A 21772-nucleotide genomic window follows, 5' to 3' on the forward strand; every position below is an offset into this window, starting at 1 on the left:
GTTCTCCAAAATGTTCTATATTTGCCCAAAAGATGAAAACCTGCAAATATACACAAATAAATATAAATACATGTTGTTTTTTTTTTAAATTAGGTTAATATACTAGAACACATTTAAAAATAAATATTTAAATATATATATGTGTGTAGGCAAATACATCTGTTAAAGCAGTATCTGTAGCTGTTAAAGTAGCCTCAGTAAAAATAGTTGATTGAATGTTGCCATCACTCATGCATGTTTGTTACCTAAGTCTTGGGGTGGGAGGTTTTATGAAAAAAAAAAAAAAGAAAAGAAAAAGAAAAGACTACTTTTGTGACTTTAACCTCATAATTGAAGCCATCAGACAACATAAAAGGCCAGTTAGTTTCAGCATATGCTTGAGCTGTTATTTTGTTCAGAAACAGAGCAGAAATGTTCTTCCACAAAGCATTTTTTTCCTCTGTACTTGCGTCTTTTTGCTTGGCAAGGGATGACCTAATCTTTGCTTTATAGCTTCAGTAATTGAAAAATAATGGCCTAGCATTAGTGCTTATGGTATGTATCAAAATACAAGTCTAATTATTTGTAACAGGACATTGGTAGGCAGTAAAATTCTGATGTTGCTTATATGAATTCCATATTCTTGTAGTCTCAAGCAGCAGTGTTCTGTGATGCAGGATGAAAAAATGAAAGTAAGGAAGGTAAGCACTCAGTAATTTGGAAATGAGATCTCCTAAAATGTGTATCAGTCTATGACTCTGTAAAAAAATGATTTTTTAATGTCCAGAAGGAGTTAGGGTCAGATCTAAAAATCACATGATCTTCTGTTAGCTGTACAACACACTCCTCTTAAAATGGCTTTGGTTTGCCTTCTGAAATAGCTTTCTAAATTACTACAGATGGAAAACCAACTCACTGTATCATGCTGTCTACAAGTCTTAGTCTGGTATAGCCTGTATTCATCTGCAGCATAACTTTTAATAAACTATTTAGCCATATGGTATTGAAGGTAGACAGTGTGTTCCAGCGCTTTGTTGCATAGACAGACTGGTACGTGCTGTTTCCAAGAGGAAAAAAGCCCCTCATATGTCATTAGAGCCTAAGAGACCTTTGCAGTCAGAACAATATTTTTGTTTTAAAAGTCTCAACCATCACCCAAGTGAAAACATGAATATGTACCACAGCTTGTTTGCTCTTTGTCTGACACAGATACTCATTTATGTTGACCTTGTTTAATAAATATGTATTGATGCCTAAACAGAAGTCACACACCTAGACTAAATAATTTAACTACATTAAAACAGAAGTTTAATCAGTGCTACAGGGAAGGAAGTGTCTATCTGCACTCATTCAGGTATCCTTATGACCGAGTTCTTCAGTAGTTAAGTATCCTTTGTTAGAGTGTATCAGCATGATCACTTGGAGTCAGTTTCAGAGAGAATGTAATTATGCAAAAACAGATTGTTGATTTTCATGACTTCTTTAAAACTTGAGAAAAATTTTCTCCTCAAAAAGATTTTCACTTTATGAATTACTATTTATTATTTACATTGCAACCATGTCAGCATTCCAGCTGCACCAGAGATCTGTCCTGCAAGCCACAGTATAAGCCTACAAAAAACATTCTTTGCTTGGAAGCATTTAGCAGATAGATATCCTATCAGTTTAAATAGGATATGAAAAAGAAGACTGATGAATCTGAGGAATGAAGAGAAAGAAGGACAAAATCAAGAGAAGTAATTGTATTGCTTCCACTGGCCTCCAAAGTAACAGCCTGCATTCCTTTGCTTTCCTGTTTACATCAGATTTACCTTTCTGTTACATGCTGACAGATCAAACTGTTGTAATTTCAATTTTAAGTACAATTATAACAATTATATATTAATCATTTATTTGTAATTCTGGATCTCTTATTCTTTTAAAGTAATGCTGAAATTCTCACCTAGTTTTCTTATATTCTTAAAAACATCAGCATTGTAGTGAATGTTTGAACAACACAAGTGTGTGTGTATGTGTCAGACTGGCCAGGCATGCTTTCTTAAATCCATCTAGTCCACGTTAAGAACAAACTGCTTTGTTAGGGACTACTTAATCCCGAGATTATCAAAGTTTGTGTAATTGTCCTACCCAAAGGAGTCCATTTGGACAGTTTTGTTTGTTTTCTTTAGTTGCTTACTTTTCTTTCTATTGAATACTAGCTCAACAGCTGGGAGTAGTCTTATGAGAAAGGAATGCTTGAGTCTAAAGCATCATTTCCTACAGTATGGAAGAAGAAGGCAACTTGTAAAGACATACATGCTTCTATTTTCTTTCTATTTGTGACATTGCTCAAATATCAGTGTCAGGCTAAAAGTATGCATTTTATTTCTACGTAGTAATTAAATACATTAAATTCAGAAGGTTCCTGTAATTGATTGATTGGTGATTGGTAGAAACCAGCTAATTAATACTAATCACATGGGGGAAGATGGCACAACTTTGCCATTATTTACACTATACAAACAAGAGACTGTGTCCCTAGAGCTTTTCAAAAAATACATCACTCTTTGGCTAGTCTGTTCTTGAGAACTGCTACAAATTTTATGGACTACCCTTGAGTAAAATTTTGCAATTTTACATACTGTAGGTTTAAAAATCTAATTGCAGTTTACACAGGCCCTTGCTCAGAGTTGCACATTCGGCCATCAGTAGTTGGGCTCAGGAAATTCCACCTCAAGTTTTTGTGGCATTTCATGACACTAGCAAATCTTTCTGATTCCATCAAAACTATGCCATGGCAAAGAAGGAATTCTAACAGATAGGTGAAAGCATAGTTCAAGGAATCCCACACAGTTAGGCAACAGATGGAGGACAGGGTGCTCGTAATGATCATAACAGCTTTGGGTAACAAGTATACCAGTGCTCAGACGGTTGTTGAAGGGTTGGACCCACTCATTTAGTAGCACAGTTTCCCTAGGAATCATGCTGTCTTTGGTAATTTTACAAGCTTGTGCCTTACTCTTCCAAGGAAAGTGCAGTTCTATAGTTTATGTCTTCATGGTATCACACCATGAAGTTTCATATGCAAATTAAAAATAACGCAAAAATGTTATGTTCTGTTAATTTTACTACTGAAGAAAAAAGTGTGAGGAATCAGTTTCCTGGCATGCCTAGGCCTCAGGTGTCTCTTATTGAATGGATTTTATTTCCTTCAGCATGAGCTCAGAAGCAGATGAGGGACAGTAGTGGTGATAGGAATCTATGGAAAGTTGTCAACTCTTCTGCTTTGCTTTTACTCTTACTATGTCTGCAGTCTTCTATTCCTTCCAGTTTGGAGAAGGGGAGTTCAGCTATATTCCCTCACTGTTTGCAATATGATGTGCAAAGATCTTCTGCTTTCTGAGACTAATTTCAGAGAGGTAATATATCATCAGCTAAATTTCATATATTACAATAAAGGCCACAGTATGCATAAGAAATAACAAAGCCTGTAGCAAAACAAATTAAACCTGTCAAACATTCGTGTTAATCTACTAGGTGCCTCGATTGTAATAGCTGCATCTGCTTTTCATTGCGATGCTGACTGCAATTGTTGTCATCCTCTCCTACAGCTCCACCTACAGCTAATTAGCTTGTGCGTTGCTGACTCCTGGCCGCTGCTCCACTGTGGCTGGTTCTCTACTACCACTGTTACTGTTTCTCTTCTTTTCCATCTGTTTTTAAGCATTGCCTGCTCTAAAAGCCTTGGTTAGACACCGTGAAGAAATGCTTGCTCAGTACAGTGATGCCAGAGTGTTTCAGTAATATACAAATGATGGAAATGGATTTGGGCTATAGCATACTTCAGGGCGTGGTTTCTGTTGTGGTTAAAGCACTGACTGTGTGCACCATTAATAATGATTAGTCAGAAATAAGAATATGTATTGTAAAACTACAGAGGGAATTCCAAGAGAGAAATATATCCACTGGTATCTCCTCAAAGTCAGTTAGTTACAAAAGCTGGTTAAATTCTTGCAATTTCAGCTGTCTTGATGAACTAGGATATTCTGAATTAGAACTGAATAATATATAATGAAAAAATAATATTCCATAGCGTTTACCTCTTTGCCTGCCCTCCACCTGCCAAGTTTGCATTTCTTCTTCAATGAAAATAACAACATGTTCTAAACTTTTTCTCCCTTTTCCTCTCAAATCAGGCAATATGAGTCAGGCATGCCAATCAGGCACTCCTTTCTATATGGTGTCTGGTAATGAGCCGGTGAGATAGCATATCTGTGGCAGGTTTGCGTAGCTGGGTGCTGAGAGAGACAATGGGGGCTGCAGAAAATGGCTGCTGGAATTCTCTGCATGCCCCAGACTGTAAACATTGGTGAATTCAAGGCCAAAGTTGCTGCTGACCAAGGCTGAGCCCATCAGCAATGGTCACAGCGCCTCTGGGAATCACATATGGGAGAAAAAAAACCCGCATGCAGCTGCATTTTGCCCCCAGAGAAGGGAGTGAGAATGTGTAACAAGCTGTGCAGACACCAAGGCTGGGGGGGGGGGGAGGGGTGGGGAGGCAGAGGGAGGAGGCGCCCCAGCTGCCAGAGAGAAAGATGTGCCTGCAGCCCCTGGAGAAACCCATGGTGGAGCAGGTGTCCCCCCACAGCCCATGGAAAAGGCCGAGACCCCACCTGCAGCCTGTGGAGAGGCCCCATGCTGGATGGAGCAGGTGGAGACATATAGGAGACGCTGTGACCAGTGTTGGATCAAGCCCCTGCCAGCACTTGCAGCCCGTGGAGAGAAACAGACACAGAAATGAGTGAGAGAGAGATTTGCGCTGGAACAGGTTGGCTGTGGGGAGGCTGGTGACCCCGTGGAGGACTGGGACTGAGAGACATTGTGATTTATTACTGCTTGCCATAGCAGTGTTCCATGGCCGGGCAGCTGATGAAGAGGTAAAGCCCTGTGGGAAAGGACTTATGCTGGAGAAGTTTGTGAAGGACTGTCTCCAGTGGGTGGGACACCACAGTGCAGAAGGGGGAGGGTGTGTGGAATGAATGCCCCCCGCTGGCCAAGAAGGAAAACAACTTGCAAGGAACTGACAGAAGCCCCCATTTCCACAGTCCCTGCCCTTCCTTGTGCCGCAATGCGGGGGAAGAAGGGAGTGAAATCATGACTAGAGTGAAGTCTGCTAAGAAGGGAGCGGAGTCTGGAAAAGGAAAACAGCTCATGAAGAAGTGACTGAGAACCCCATTTTCCCAGTCCCTGCCCCCCTGTGTATTGATCAGGGGAAAGAAGTGAGCAAGATCATGGCTAAAGGGAAGTCTGATTAGAGTGGAGGGGTGGGGGGAAGGTGCTACCGAGAACCCCATTTCCCCAGTCCCCAGTTGTTTTAAGATATGGTCGCATTGTTTTAAGATCTGGTTGCGCGTCTTATTTTCTGACTCTGGTTTCACTGTGTGTGTAATAAATTAGATAGTTTTCTTTCCTTCAGTCTGTGTTGAGACTATTTTGCCCATGTCGTTGATGACAGGATGATCTCTCCCTGTCCTTGACTCCTAAGCCTCTCAATATATATTTCCTCCCCTGTCCAACTAGAAAGGGGAGTGACAGACCAAATTTGGTGGGCGTCTGGCCTCCAGCCAGGACTAAATCACCACAGTCCTTTTTTGCACCCAACATGGGGCACGATGAATTTGAGATAGGGACACTAATTGGATGAAGGAATGGGCAGAACAGACTGAACATAGCTGGGTAGTGTAATAATTGTAGAGAATTTCTGTTGGGATTGGGATTTTAAGCACGATTCTAATGTATGTGATTCGCAGAGACAAGGGGTGGAATGTTGCAGGTTTGCATAGCTGGGTGCTGGGAGAGAACCGCACTCCACTCCAACAGCACTCTGGGAGAGTCAGGCACTCCAGTCAGGCACTCCTTTCTATATGGTGTCTGGTAATGAGCCCGGGAGATAGCATGTCTCAGAGCTGGGGAAAAAGATTGCCTGTGGTTAAATGCCATAAGGATTTAAGTTTCTATTTGAACCAGGGAATTATTTTCCATTCTTACAACTGTGCTGATGCATACATAGTTGTGTATACTAAGCTGTGAATAGCAGTAGAATGTTCTCAACATAGATTGCTATCATTAACTTGAAGCATTTCTAAAAACATGGCAATACTATAGAACGCTAATCTTTTAATACTTTTACTATTTTGAAATAAAACCCATACCTTTGATAATGTTAATTTCCATGCAGAAAGAGTGAACAGCTCTGGTAAGCTGTTGTATCGGGAAAATACTTCAACTGAAGTTGTAAAGAACAGAAGTGTAAGTCATTATGTTTGACAAAATTATTTCATCTCTAAATGATAATTGGTATAGATGGTGCTGTTACTCTTGTAACAGTTACTTCAAGCCTTGGAAAATCTCACTGTCTTTGATTTAGAAAAGAGGCTCAAAACCCAACTCTTCCCAACAGAAGGGTGCTTCTTGGTAACACAAAGACAGCCAGCAGAGCAACTTGAGTCCTCCTGGCTTTTTGAGAAACATGGTTTTGAAATACAGACACTCATACAGACTAGACTCTCCCAGGCAATATGTGAGTAAAATATCATTTTAAGAATGGGAACAAGTGTGGCCTGTTTACATGACAAAAGTTTCAATGTAATAAATTAACTGGGTTTACGAGCAAAATACTTCTTGCTCACAGTGTCTGCAATGTCTGTTTCTTTCCACCTTGTACATTTTAGCTATTTGCAAAGCACAATTTTAGGAGGGATTTCTAAAAAGATTAATTCTGTGACTTTTACATTGACTCATAGGTCTGGCATTGGGATTAATTCTCAATGTGAATAAGAGAAAAGATAAAAAATTACTGGTACAGAGGCTCTTTCTGTACAGCAGAGATATATTTTCCCCCACTTCAAATAAAAGGAGAAAGCAAATAAAGAGGTTGCTTTGCAACTGTGTAATATAAGCTTTTATAAATCTGTCAAGTGCATCATATCTTGAAATAATAGGTTGCTGTGTAGTGTAGGAAGGCGGTGGATATCCAGTATAAAACATAAAGTTCAGAGACAACTGCAAGTCTGACACTTGGATTTCTCTTCTAAACACCCACATGTGAACTGTACACGGGCTGCAGTCATTAGGCATGAGATTACTTGAGCTGCACTGCTGCTGGAGGTGGGAAGGACCTCACACTGTCTTTTCACCATCCTGCAAGTTGACCTTGGTGTTAGTTACCATCAAGAGAGGTCGTTACATTACGTGCCTGCGAACACACACCTACCCTGAGCTGTGTATTCCTTCTGTTTCTTGTCTGCATGAGTGAGCTGCATGAGGAAGCTGTTTTCACCAAGAAGGTATTCCTGGGAATATCTCTCTAGCTCCTCCCTCTTGCTCTTGGCCATGTGGCCCTGGCTTTCTTCACTGATGCTCATCTGGGACTTCACTCTATCAGTTTATTTCATTAATCAACAGAAGGCAACTTGTGATACGTGTTTTTGGTGATTGTTTCAGGTTTTAGAAAGTTGTATCAGCTCATGGAAGGGCACTGGCAAAGAGCAGTGGAACCGGCACAGGTGAGCAGTGGGAGCTGGAGTTCTGCACATGGCAGTGGTGAATCACTGTCTCCACTGCTGGTTCTTGAAGTCCAGCTGTGAATCCTCCAACTCCCACTAGTAAAGCCTTGTAAAAGGCTGTATTTGATGTCTGAATGTAAGCATGTTGTCCATGCTCCCACTAGTCTGGTCTGAAGAGTGGGGAGCCCTGACCAACTCTCTTCAAGCAGACACTTAAATCTGGTCAGCTAAATAGCTCTTTAGACTATTAACTGTAATTGTTACTTGGACAACTTACATAAACTTGTAACTTAACCTGACACAAAGAAGTTTACATTCCTGGAGCTGTTTTCTTCAACTGCCAAAACACGGGCATCTGCCATCATTCAGGCTTTTAGGTAAAATAGAATCAACACAAGGCCTGTGCTGTCTTGGGCCAGTGCTTGGAAGTCCGATTACATACTTTAAATGACACTGGACATCTGCGTAGAGGAACTGAACTGTGCCCCAGTTCCCTTGGGAGAAAAGGGTTTATCCCTGTCTAGTTGGATTTCTCCAGCAGCTCCCTTCCTACCTCAAGAGAGGGAAAAGAGAGACAGTAGTACATTACTAAGTTACACACTGGGAGATGTTCAATAAAGCGTTCTCCATACAGGCAATCTGAAATTTCTGATCATGTAGTGCCAGGTTTTAACTATGACTACAAGAAATTATTAAGGTTTGTCAAGAATATTTGATTTGTGGATTCAGCTGTAGGTGTAAATCTTGAACTACTGCAGCTTATTTATTTGCAACTACAGGCTGTTCCAGCCAAATGTAAACTGGTCTGCTAAATCAGTAACACGTCTTGGCCAGTTCTGGGTACAGCGTGTCCTATCTCCATCTATAAATTTAGGCCCATGCTTCTATTTTTAACTGCATACATATCAATCAGGGAAAACACTGATCTCATTAGGCATCACTTCTATTCTAAGCAACTCTACATTCTACTTTATTAAGTGAGAAATGACTTGGTTTCTCCTAATAAAATCTCTATTTTCCATAAAAAATAATTAACTGTAATAAAACACAGCATGTCAGGACAGATCAAAGACAATACATTTATTAAACTTTGAGAAAAACAAACAAAACACTGACATAAGGAAAGTTAAATAGAAACTGAAAGACACGTCTTCTGACCGGCATATAATGGCTTGTGTGACCAGAAAAGTACCAAAATGACATTCTGAATTTGATTGAGGTATTTAACTATTTTTGGCAATAGAAACAGAGTAAGAAACTTCTTCCAAACACACACATAGGCATTACTTGCATTAGTGTCTATCATCTATGAAATTTTATATGAAACTAAATAATGTAGCTGTTAGAAAAATATAGCAGCAAATTAGCAGAATATCTAATGCACATTTACCATAACGTACATGCTAAACTTAAAAATCCCACCCAATAGTTGGGCCCAGTCCTGTAGCCCTTGGTCATAAAGAGAGCATCAGTGAGTTCAGTGGGAGACCTGCATTTGCTGCACTTCATACACTTCTGTTCAGGCCAGAGAAAATAAATGAACATCCATATTTTCTTTCTAAGAAGAACCATGCTACGATGAAACCATGGCCTAAAAAGGCAACTTCTGAAGCAAAAATAGTTCACTGTGAAGCTCTGTCAAGTTCTTAATAGACATAAGAACAAAGAGAGCTTTCCTGCTGAGTTTCAGTTTTCTCTCCTTCTGAAAGTCTGCCTAACACAGTCAGAGGGGATGCTGTTAGGCTGCAAGACCAAAAAAAAACTTTTGAACAACACTGTATTCAATCCCCTTGTTCCACTCAAGTATTTTAATCCTGTTACAGTTTTAAAAATTAACTGCTGGCTAACTCCTGAAGTCCTTTTTTTTTTCTTTTTTTTAATCAAGGCTTTATGTGGCACAAAGTAATAAATGTAGTGATACCTTTGGCTGTAAGAGGGCTCCAGAAGTTGGTCAGATGTGAAGAGATTATGCTAATAAATCACCAGAGCTTATTCATGTGTCCTCAAAAATTTTCAGTGAAAATGTAGTTGCACACTGTATAATACTGTGGTCAACAAAATTTTATTTATAAAAAAGTATATTGTTAGCTTTAAACAGAATCTGATTAATAGAATAATTTGCCCAAATATTTTGTGTACTTTAAAGTTTCTCTACAAAACTTTAAATTGAATGTATATTTCTATACTAGTTACCATAAGAAAGTAATAGAATCAGTTACTTTAAGTTTCTACAATATTTCAAAGGTTTCTTTGGAGGTATAAAATGGCTCTGTAAAAATCTGATTTTTCTTTTTGCTGCAAACAAAACTTCTATAAAACAGAAAACTCCTCTGTAAGATTGCAGCGATTACATTCCTTTCATGGGTCATCATAATTGAACTACGGTGTGTAGCATAATAGAAAGTGTATATGTTTTTATGGCTAAAATATTAAAATATATTTTATTATTTTTTTATAAATCAAAATAGATGTGTTATTTATAGAAGCTACTTTTGGTTTATTCACCATATATTCAGTTCCCAATTACTGATATAAAGATCTCTGCCAACAGCATGGTTTTTAATAAATTCTTAGACTTTAAACCACCTGATTTTTAGCTTTATCAAAATGCATGATTTACTGTACATTAAACATAGTAATTTCAATGTTTAGTATCACAAAAATCAACACCCACATGAACAAGACAGTCACATTTAGTAAAACAGTCTCAAGACAAATTCATAGATAATATTTACAGAACACAATAGGAATATTTTGATGAATATTTTATGTTGCAACATTTCAGATAAAATTATAAGAACCACAAGAAACTTTTAAACTTCATTTTAGTTTCAGCATAGGAGCCTGAGCTGACTCTCTGCTGTGAAATACTGCACACACCTAGTTGAAGAAGAGCTATGGCATGATTTTGTTCAGCTGGTCTGTGCTCACATAGCCACAAGACACGTTGAATTCCTTGTCTGGCACAGGCAGTGCAGTTGCATTGAGCACAAGGCCTTGCGGAGAGTGAACGATATGGATAGACGTATAGTCTGGGACAGGCATCTCCGAACTTGGGGTTTCTGCTGTTGAAGCTCCAAGGTTGATGCCGGTAGTGGTAAGGCTCTCTGTGGTGAAGTAAGCGTCTTCGTTACAGCTTTGCTCCTGGACATGCGGCTCATCCTCTTCGTGGGAAGTCACAGCAATACATTTTTTCACATCTGCCTCACAGAAATAGGCGTTGTCCATGGTGAAGTTTTGTTCTGTGCAGCCTTCACACTGTGTTCTCCCCATCTTGTTTTTCTGCCCTGGTGAAAGTACCACGCTGCCTGCTGGAGTAATATCACTCACTTGGGTGTAAAAGTCGGTATTTGTCAATGAATTCTGGTTGCTTAGCTGGGTGTGGACAGACCGACTAGCTGAGTCAATGGTGTCTGCGAACGGCGGCCATGGCTGGTTATTTTCAGACTGAGTAGTCGAATGTGGCTGTTGGGTGTCTGTGTCAGCAAGGCTTGGAAGTGACTCATCATTATCTTTTCTATCAAGACACAAGAGATCCTCTTCTTTTTCAGTTGCCTTTTTGAATTGATCAATATCGGAGATGGCATCACAGGTGTCGCTTGCACTGAAGTCTGTCTCTGGAATATCTGGTTCACAACAGCTGGCCCGTCCAGAATCATCATCCTTTGCTCCCAAGCAATTGTGTGACTTCAGATGATCTTCACTCAGAAGCCTGTCAGTATCTGAGACTCTGTTCTTTTCATCAGGGTCTTCTATGTCCAACTCAATAAACTCAACCCACAGGTCATCATTGTATAGTTGTGTCTTGTAGTTGTCATGGCTGGCTAAGATAGAGTTCACTTCATCTAGCTTTCCTTTCTATAAAGCAAGAAAACATGAATGTTATAAAGGATTAATTCAAAATGCTTGTGCTTTTTATGATGTAAACTTTAAGTACAGGTAACTCTAGCCAATATAATAACTGCAAAGGGGTTTTTTATTACTTTGTCAAAACTAATTTTGTGGAAAAGCCCCCCATGTCATATTTATTTTCTTTTGCCTGGGACAATAATTGTCACCTGTTACTACTACAGTGATTCCCAATGTAGATTTTTGAGTAGAATATTACCTTCAAGAGATCTGTGTCAATCCCTTTAATCTTTGGAACTGGCACAGGAGGAAAAATCAGCATTTTTAACCTGGTGAAAAAAAAAGATGGCTTTTAATTGACAGTTTTTCTTTTTGAGGAAGTTAGAAAGAAGAGAGGCTTACATTGCATTTATACTTAATTCCTTCAAACAGGAAATGTTTGAAGATTCAATTTCAAATAGTTCTAAGGAAAAGAATGTTTTCTTTTCTCATTGCAAACAAAATCCCACAAGCTTTCTGCATCTTTCCTTGTTGCAATCACATACATTTATGTGGCAATGCATCTTGGAGTCCAGTTTTCAATAATTTAATTCTACAGAAAGAGAGTAAATTCCTAGAGCTCTGTCCAGAGTTTTCCGTTTACATAATTTTCAGAGGAACCTGATACAGGTTCTCAGTGTGCAGAGTGACTTTCCCAAAAAATATTTTTCAGAGACAAAGTAGTCTTGCATAAGCTAAATAAATTTAAAAAGGGCCATAGAAAAAGGGAGTTGGTGAAAGAGTGAGTTACTTTAGAACTAATAAATAAAACAGAAACACAACTGAAAAAAATTAGGCTAGTATTTTGCCATCTCTATGAACCTTAGATTTTCTGAATTATTAACATAACAAATAATATATAATAATGAGAGGGTTTTACCCTTCTAGTGAAAGGACTAGTAACCTGCTTATACATGCACATACTGTAGATAGACATATTATTCTAACCCTACATAAACTGAATTTCAAATTCTTTGAGGGGACAAAAAAACTCACACAAAGCCCAAATAGAAGGATAATTTTCCATTAATAATAATCCAACAATAGCAGATGATGCCTATCTTCTCTGTTTTACCTCCCTACTTCTTTTGCAAACAGATGAACTATAGTTCCCAAAAGGAAACTTCAACATTCTCTTTATACAGGGTTACTTGCCTATTTTAGAATATAACTGTGGGAAGGGTAGATCCAAATCTAAATATTAGTTTTGCTGCATTGTTAGTGACCTTGTTGAAGTCCAGAGGGGATTAGAGAGGAGCTGTAAGGAATGCTAGAGAGAAATTTAGGCACCTTCTGCTTCACTACACTTTTGCTTTTGGCAGACCCTCAAAAGTTCTGCCCAGCAAGCCTCAGTGAGATCCAGAAATCCAATAATTTTCCACCTAATTCCTGGAGGGGCAGTGTTATCTGTGCACTGGCTGGGCTCTAAGTGTACCTGCTAAGGGTTGCACTCACAGTTGAGTCTACAAATCAGCTATTCTGACAGGACTGGGCACTGCTTCTAACGAAACAGACAAAGGATTTTACCACTTGCTGCCTGGAGAAATCATTCAGGAAAGAGAACTAGGCTCTGCTGCATTCTTAACCTTGCATAATTCAAGCCTGCATCTCTCAACTGTAAAAGAGTGTGGTTTAACCCTACAGCATCTACCCTAGGGAGACTAGTTCGGATCTTGTGAGATGAGAATTGAGGAAAGTACGATGTGTTTTCAGATACAGGAGGAAACAGCCTGGGTATTTTGCATTATAGGAAACCTGTGTGGCCTGCTTTTCTGCAGAAGACAATGCCAGTCTGACCTCCACCATGTGCTCTGGGTTGAATGACAGGGTGCCAACCCACAGCTCCAGAAAAACTTCCCAGGTGAAAGTTCCTCCATGGAGTAAAGCCTCCTCTAGCAGTCATGATTAGCGTGGAAGTTATTAATAATCTCTGATCAGAGACATGCTTCAGCCCTCAGGCTCTTCTGTGACCTAACCACCCCTTGCTCAGTGTGGTGATGTTACTGAGCTCCTGGCCCTGTGTGTGAGTTACTCTTGCCCCATTCTGAAACATCGAGCTTTTGCCATGCTCTGTAACCAGAGCCTTGCCCTTTAATCTGGGACCAGGATGCTATTGCAGGGAGTGGCTTCCTGAAACTAAGCTCTGACAAAGCATAGTGCTACTTGCCTAAATTAGTTTTTTAGAGCTCCTTCAACTGCACCATATTATTTTCATTTCAGTGACTTGTCCTTATGCTGGTATATGCAAAAGACCTCAGTGTTCATTTTTCATCTGTCCATTCAAGGTCACTGACAACATGGATGTGTGCACTAGGGCTTGACCATGGTGTGGCTCCATAGTCTAGGACAGTACTGGTATGACATCCAATTGGAATTATTCTGCCAAAACCTAACTCTGAACACACATATGAGGGGATGAATTAACTTTGAGACCATTTTTTTTTCATTTTATGTATGTGTCATCGTTTCATTTTTATAAATGACACAATCCTCTGCTTTGTTTTATTCCTGTTATTTACAGGATCTGCCGCCTATCCACAGAGACCAAGTACTCCTCTATGACTCAAGCTCCTTCCCTTGGCTCAATGAAGAACTAGTCAGAGATTAGTGGAATAGTTTAAAAACAAAACCGAAGATATAGACATATGTTTGTGTAGAAACTTTTGAACATTATGTGAGCAAAAATAGTATGGACTAAAAAATAATCCTCTTCAAAGCCAAATTAAATTAACTGTGTAAATACTGTAGAATAAAATGTTCTGCAATGCAGAAGGAACAAGACTTGTCAACATAATCAGATTCCCACTGTTGAAGGCCCAGTACGTACACTTGCCAGCATCCACGTAGTTTGTGAGAATGAAAAGCAACCCTCAAAATACAGTCTAGTCCCTCAAATTTGAAACAATTGAAGCACCTTATTTTTTAAGCTACAAGTACACAAAATAATCTGGCAAAACTCCTACCTTGGTTGCTTAGACAGCAGGATTAAGATCACGGTTACAGCCAGCCCACATGCTCCGAAGATAACAACTAAGAACCATGGAAACTCAAGTTCTGAAACAACAGAACAAAAATATGTTAGCAGGAATCTGCATCTCTGTTGCATCTTTAATTTCAACCTTCTTTTCTACTGCCTGAAGATTCCAAAGTGGTAAGAACTAACAGAAGAATTTTTGGTTACTGAAATGTGAAAGTTCTGTGCTAAGCAGAACTTAAAATACCTTTTTGGTGTCAATCGTTCCCATATTACACTGAGACTCCTCTGAAAAAGGAGTTTTAAATAAAAACAAGACCTTATTACAGACAATATGTGTAGTAAAGTAAGCCACAAGATACATTGTGCCTGCTTGGAACATGCTACCAGTAGTCCTGATGGCATATAATGCTGCAGGCTATGTTACTACTTGTTTCCCAAGCTGAGAGGATATTAAGGGCATACTGAATCATAGGCAAATGATTCTTCTCTTACAGAAGCTGAAGAATAGCAGTGTCAAAAAGCATACTAGTCTTCTTTCTAAAGGCTGAACATTCATTATGTTGTGATCCATCAACTGAAAAAAATGTAAATTCTCCCTTTTATTTACTTTGCAGGTGACTACAAAGAATTTAGGCCACTGAGAAATGCAGTTTGGTAGAAATGAAGGGCAGTGTTGGTAAATTACATGCTTCACCTTTTGAATACTGGTAATTCTATTATACTTAAGATGACACTGTAGAATATAAAGCATAGATAAATTTATTTTGTCTGTAGTCTTAGCTTCTTCTCATTCCCAATTTTAAATTTGCCACACAAATTTCACTTGTTTTTTGGGCAAAGGAATATTGGGCAGAAAGCTTCAGAATTCCATACATAAGCATTAATATACAACCTTTTGTGGGGCAGAAAATAAAATTCAGATACCAGTTTTAGCCCTGTGCTCCCAGCTTAGATTTTGACTGAACATGTTTTCAGGCATGAGTAAAGTCCTGCCTGAATATGTCTGTGTTAGACAGGTCTCTTTTTAATGGAGAACCAGTGATTCCTTGTCATGTCAGGAGACCTGTAAATGTCCAGCTGCTTCAAAAAGTTAGAATATTGCATTTGAATTTAAGTACTTTAAATTTTTAATACATGGAAAATTTAAATGTTAAATCTGTGTTCCTAAAGGGGATATATAAACCAAGCAAGAATAAATTCTCACTCAAATCATATCACCACTGTTGTGTGAGATGTATGGATACGGATCAGCTTGCAGAATCTGGGTTGTAGAGACTGAGGAAAACTGTGCTTGCAGGAGGACATCAAGACATTCATTATATTTTAGTTTTGTTCATCTGAAACCCTTGCCAACTTAATGCAACTGGTGTTAATAAAATAATGCCACATGTCCAGAACATTAGCTGCTCACATAAATTAGGAATGAACCCTAGTAATATAAAGAGTTACAAAGGGGAATCTAGCAAGATTTTGAAAGATAAAAGAGTTATGGGTGATTTTATTTAACACCTTCACTAATACACTGGAAAATAAGTGAAGCAGCTTGTTAAAATAACTTGCTGAAGAGCTCATATTTTGAAGAGTTAATTTAGTAGCTCAGACCTGAGAATGCTTTGTAAAAAGGCATTGTCTCATTCTTTTAATAAAGAAAAATTGGTGCTCAAGGGCTGTTTCTTCTTCTGTCTTTAATAGCACTTTAAAAACAAGTACAAGACAGAAGCAAGAATCAGAAAAACACTCACTGTCCTTGACAGTATCAGCCAGATCAGAAAAACACATCATTCTGATAATGAACTTAGCCACTTTAATAGAAGTGACAATTCTTCTTTTCATTACTGCAGTGCTCATTTTAGATGATGAAGTATGAGACTTAACTGTTTTTAGGCTCTATAGGATGTGCAACACAAGTTACAATTTCTGATTCTTAAAGCTATCTGTATGTGTTCTCTCTGATGAACTGTGAAACAGTCTTGCTAAGTTTACTTCTGAACTTGTATATGGAGCTTGTACATTCTCAATCTCACCAAATTATTTTCATCTAGTAGGCTGCCTTATCAATCTATTCAAGCACACATCAATAGTGATTAGAAAAAACCCCACACCACCACCAAGAAGACGAAAAGACAGCATAGTTATAAAAACACTTTGCTGCACTTTGCTTATTTACCTTCAGCACAATGAACAAATTCAAAGCCTGCTTGAGAAAAAGATACATAAAGGATTTCACTGAACTCCCCAAATTTTTCGGAGGTACGTTGTCTTGATCGGACTCGTATCTCATAATCTCTTCCCATCTTCAGAGAGTAGAGTGGAACCATTGTTGAGAGCCTGGGTTCTAACTGTAAAGACAGAAGGACTCTGATTTACTTGTTTGAGTTGTATTGGCAATTTTACACTGCTTCTTGATTTCAGAAATAAACATTTGAAGGCGTTTATGCTACTTGGAACTGCTAGAATACCGTGAGTTCAGAGAAAATTCACACCGTTTACATTTGACTCCTTAGCCATCAGCCTTTGCTGTGATTCAGGGCACCAAAAGTGGAGAATTCAAGTACTTTGTAAATAGTTAGTGAAGAAAGGCAGCTGCTCCCAATTACATGTTATAAGTTGGTGGCGTGAACATCACCTACTGATCTTTTTTACTCTTATAACACATTATTGACTTTGCAATGCCAAAAACCTTGCTAAAATTACATGGGAGTCTTAAAACTAGTGCAATCTCCACTACAGAATTAATTTTCAGTACAAAAATAGTTAAAGGTCTCCTAATTGGATGTACTGCATCTCAAGAATGTGTTTATTTGGGGAACACAGCACAGGTCCCCAGATCTACAGCTATATGAAAAATGCTGTAATGGAGACTCTGAGAGCTGGCATCAGTTTGTCAGTCTTGGGACTTCTATATTAACTGCAACATACTTGGATGCTGCCACATACCAAACTATGTAGAAAGTCACATTAGAGGTCTTAATGTGTGAAATCTTTTTCTTCTGCAATTACTCCTCTAAAAATGTGCATTTTAGCTCCAACAGCCCAAGCAAAGTATATATCAATCAGAAAAATATGCTCAAAATAGAAATCTGCATTGTAGATATTATATTCTACTTTTACTTTAGAGTCAAGGAAGATACTTGCAAAACCCATCATGGCCTAAGAATTAAAACACCTGGAAAACAGCGGCCTTTGGGGATTTGAAGGGAGCTTCAACAGCACAATCCTATAATCACTGCAGCTGCATAATCTAACCTTGAGACATGTCCTGTCGGGAGCCACAGTCTGTGGAGTTCCCGGATTCCTGGTGGCTCCAGACTCACATGTTCTGAGAACCAACCAGTCAGATGTTGGAGGAGGCAGTGAACCTATACAGACTGCTCTTCTCTGCCAGGGACTGAACACAAGATTGTGGAGAAACATTGCCCTACACCACAAAGAGATTTTCAATGTGTGAAGACTATTGAGTTGGAAAGTGTTGGGAAGGGAATACAATATATATTAGTCCAGTTTACTTATTTTTTGCTATGAATCCACAAATTAAATAGTATACTGAAGTTTTATAAGTAGGTGATTTGGTTTCATTTTGTTTGAAATTTTTGTGGGTTTTTTTCCCTTCTTTTTTTCAGAGACAATTAGTGGAGATTCTTGGAAATTATGGACCAGACAAAATTTGGCCAAATAACGGTAGTACTTTGAAAAAGTAATATGCAGGCTAAATTAGAGCCCTGACAAACATAAGGTGAAATTACTATAGCTGTGTTCCTAAAATTTAAAGAGTTTTAAAAAATGGATAATTGATTAATGGGCAGGATGTCTCTAGTTCATCAGTGAACTAACAAAGCTTTATGTAAGACACCCAGATGGACCAAAATGTATAGACAGGAAGGTTCAGCTTGAACTGAAGAATAGCATTTGTCATATAGATTAAATCCATAAAGCCACATGAAAGAGACATGATAGAGGATCATTAATAAAAACGTGTGATAGCATATAGTAAGCTATTTACAGTATGGGAGGGGAGCTTGGAACCAGGCTGCTGGGTTGCTGGACTGTCTTGGCTAGTCAGTGTGCACAGAGCGGTGCTTGTGATTGCCATACTAAAGAACTGTGTGTCAAACAGACAACATGGCAATAGAGGCAATGGCTTTCACCAGCTTTAAGAGAAAAATGGTAAAATCAGGGAGATGGGCAGCCCTGGGGAATGGTTTAGTGGTCCCTTGAGTAGGCATAGCACAGGGTTGGGCACCCATTCACTGCATGGAGATATTAGGCTGTGTACCCAGTGCAGTGCAGGGAGATGAGTTCTGCACCCCTCAAATTAGTAAGCCCTCGGACAGAGTGCTGTATGGACACAATGGAGTTTGGACACAATTCAGCTCTGGAGTTTGTACTTGACACTTCCCTGGCCTAAGGGCACTTCACTGCAGTGTGAAATGGAACTTTTCCAGCAAATATTCAATAAGACAATGAGAGCTAACAGAGTCCTCCCTGGTCCAGCTCTCTTCACTGGGGTCTGAGCTGTGATCACAGACTTCATCCCATATTAGGTGGATGTGGTCCTGTGTTCTTTGGTTGCTTTTTGTGTTGGGGTTTTCTTTTGTTTGGTTGGTTGGTTTGGGGGGAAACTGTTTTTGTGTGTTTTGTTTGGTGTTTGGGTTTTTTTAATAAGTCAAAAGATCAGGCCAATCTAAGATATAACAACTAAAGGCAAATTAGACTTTTAAGATTCCCTATAACACACATTTTTATGCACTTCAAAGACACTTCACTAGTAAGTCATCATTCTTCATTATTGCTCAGATGATGTATGTTTTCAAACCTTGTTTAGAAAACACAGCTGCCTCACAGTGTCTGTATAGATATTACTACTCATGACTAGTAAACTTGGATAAACATAGGAGTGGTCACAACTTTAGTCTAGTGAATCTTATCTTCAAGATACGAGGGTATGATTTTAAAAAGGTACCAAACTACCAGCAACGAAATTTTTTCACACTGCGAGCCAGATTCGAGTTGTTTCTGTCTAAAGGATTCCTGCTATATGAGAGTGGGAATTCTATTGTTTTTAGGAAGCTTCTTGTGAAACAATTTTGAACCTCTTATCACTATGTTACAGTTATAACACTTTATTAATTAATGTTTTAGTTCTCTTTCAATTAGTTATCTAGTTTCAATTAGTAAATGGACTGAAAAATGAATTTTACACATGAAAAATCAAACTGGTTGTTCCCAAAACATGTAAAAAAATTGCAAACACATCTCAGTAAGACTAAGTCAGGGACACAGTACAATTTAAGTACTGTAAGTTAGTTTTTGTATCAGTTGTATGTACGACACATTATGGTATATTTATTTGGCCAGACTAAGATCTTGTTCAGAAATTTCTGGTTTGTGCTCTGATAGTGTCTGAGGTTACTATCCATGTTTGTGTGTTTAAGCTTTAAGGCACAATAAGATATAATATGTAAAGATGCAGTACAACATAATCCACAAACAATATTGAGCAATTTCTATCTCTTTTCTGAAAGAAGAAATGCTGATCTTCAAACCTGTACTCTCCTGAGACCTGTTCTCAAAGGATGCTGGAATTATTGATGGTATGGGAGCAAGAACAAAGCTTTCTTAGAGTATTTACAGGATTGATATGTAAAGGTTTGTAAAAAAAATGAAGTATCTGTATTGCCACCTGTCTTTATAGATCCCACAAATACTCAGCAGATTTTCAAGTTCTTAAGGCGTATTGATTTACTGACTAAATTAAACTCATTTTATAGGCTTTATATAAAGTCTGTAGAGTAATTATAGCTTAAGCCAGTATAGAGAGAGCAATTAAAACAAGTACTGGAAAAATTATAAACATTATAGCCCTTTTTGGCTGCAGACTTGCTAATAATAAGTGGGGTAAACAGAAAATGCTAGTACTGAGAAGGATCAGGGGTGAGGAGGGGTCCAAGGTCTTTCACAGAGGTAGGAAGCAAATGAGTCTGTTTCAGTTCATAAAATCGCCTTTTGTAGATTAAGACAAATTCATAGCAGGATTATACACTGTCCAAATTCATAGCAGTATTAATAAGAGAGTGAAGGAAGAGTTCTGCTGTGAAATGATGGCCTTATCAGACTGAAATCTTCAGGAAGATTTCTCTATATGCAAATACTACATGACACACTGGTACTTAGGCTATGCATTCAGGTAGCCTGGGTTTTTTCCTGGTAATAGGAAAACTAACTACATGAAAAGTCAAATTATTTTCAACAAGAAAAAAGATTTGGGTTATGTATATTTTATATTTTCATGGAGAATCCATACAGTCACAACACATCCCATTGCTGTCTGGTATGAAATCTGTATGTCTTATCTATGTTGCATTATATTAATTTGCTTATCGTATCAAATTTTAAATTATAACAATATTTTCTTTCTTTTTAAAAATCTACTGAAATGATCATTATAATTAAAGCAGGTACCCTGAAGAATCTGGACTGACAAGGTGATATTTTCCAAGCAAAATATTCCTCTCCCAAGCACTAAAAATACCACGCACTGTTTCAAATAGCTGAGGTTTGAGAAAACAATAGAGAAATATTTTGTCTGACTGTTGCAATACTTTCTAATCTAACACAGGAATTTCAGGGTTTGTTATTATTATCTGATGTGCCAACTACCTTGACACATAAACTTAAAATGTTTGCTAGGAAACTGAAGAATATGTGTATATACTTTAAGACTTAAGGTATCATCCGATTAGCAATTACAAACCTGTTGCTTTTCATAGCAGTATGAAAGTGTTAGGGACAGAACAGACCTGTACTGTACTATGACTATTGTATAATAAATATTTGATTCATACCTCCTTCCATTTTGTCTCGTTAACTTCTTTGTACTGCAATTCATACTCCAGAGTGATCCATCCCTTCTGAACATCTGCTGTTGGTGGTGGGTCCCATCTTACTTGAATATCCCCATGGATCCCAGTCTGACTAGTATTCAGCAGAGTCCAGTTAAGGTGGACAGGGGGATCAGGTAGTACTGTTTAAACAGAGTATTTGGAATAAAACAGCCAGTTTTCCACGTGAAATTAGCATCCTTACTACATACTGCAAAATTATTTCAGCACTAAAAAGCATATTGACCACATATTTGCTGATTAAAATCAAAACCTATGAGTCAATGACAAAGTTCCCACAAGTTTGGAAACAAGAAGGCACCCTGCCACTGGTGGCAGACATACTCTGCATAAATCTCACCTGAGGCTAATAAAAAAGACTAAGAATGCAATTCCTGTTAGACTAAATTTCACAATGGCAGATTATAAACACTGAGACATAAACAGTTATTCATCAAAATTTAAAGTCCTCACTAGAAATAAAAACCCACCATAAATTAAATGTT

The 21772-nt window shown here is 38.3% G+C and overlaps 1 protein-coding gene across 2 annotated transcripts in view; it reads right to left on the reverse strand.

Annotated features, from left to right (window-relative positions):
- Window positions 1-8578: 8578 nt before the first annotated feature.
- GHR (growth hormone receptor) overlaps window positions 8579-21772 on the reverse strand; it is a 132872-nt gene continuing 119678 nt past the window's right edge. For both annotated transcript variants that reach the window (XM_084278899.1, XM_084278900.1), the window contains 5 exons: window positions 21231-21409; window positions 16556-16727; window positions 14375-14465; window positions 11632-11701; window positions 8579-11381 (listed from right to left, as the gene is read on the reverse strand). In XM_084278899.1, coding sequence (XP_084135025.1) covers window positions 10419-11381; window positions 11632-11701; window positions 14375-14465; window positions 16556-16727; window positions 21231-21409 — 1475 coding nt within the window. In that variant the 3' untranslated portion in view covers window positions 8579-10418. The remainder of the gene's footprint in view (window positions 11382-11631; window positions 11702-14374; window positions 14466-16555; window positions 16728-21230; window positions 21410-21772) is intronic.

Source organism: Gallinula chloropus (assembly GCF_964237585.1).
Source record: "Gallinula chloropus genome assembly, chromosome: Z".
NCBI lineage: Eukaryota > Metazoa > Chordata > Aves > Gruiformes > Rallidae > Gallinula > Gallinula chloropus.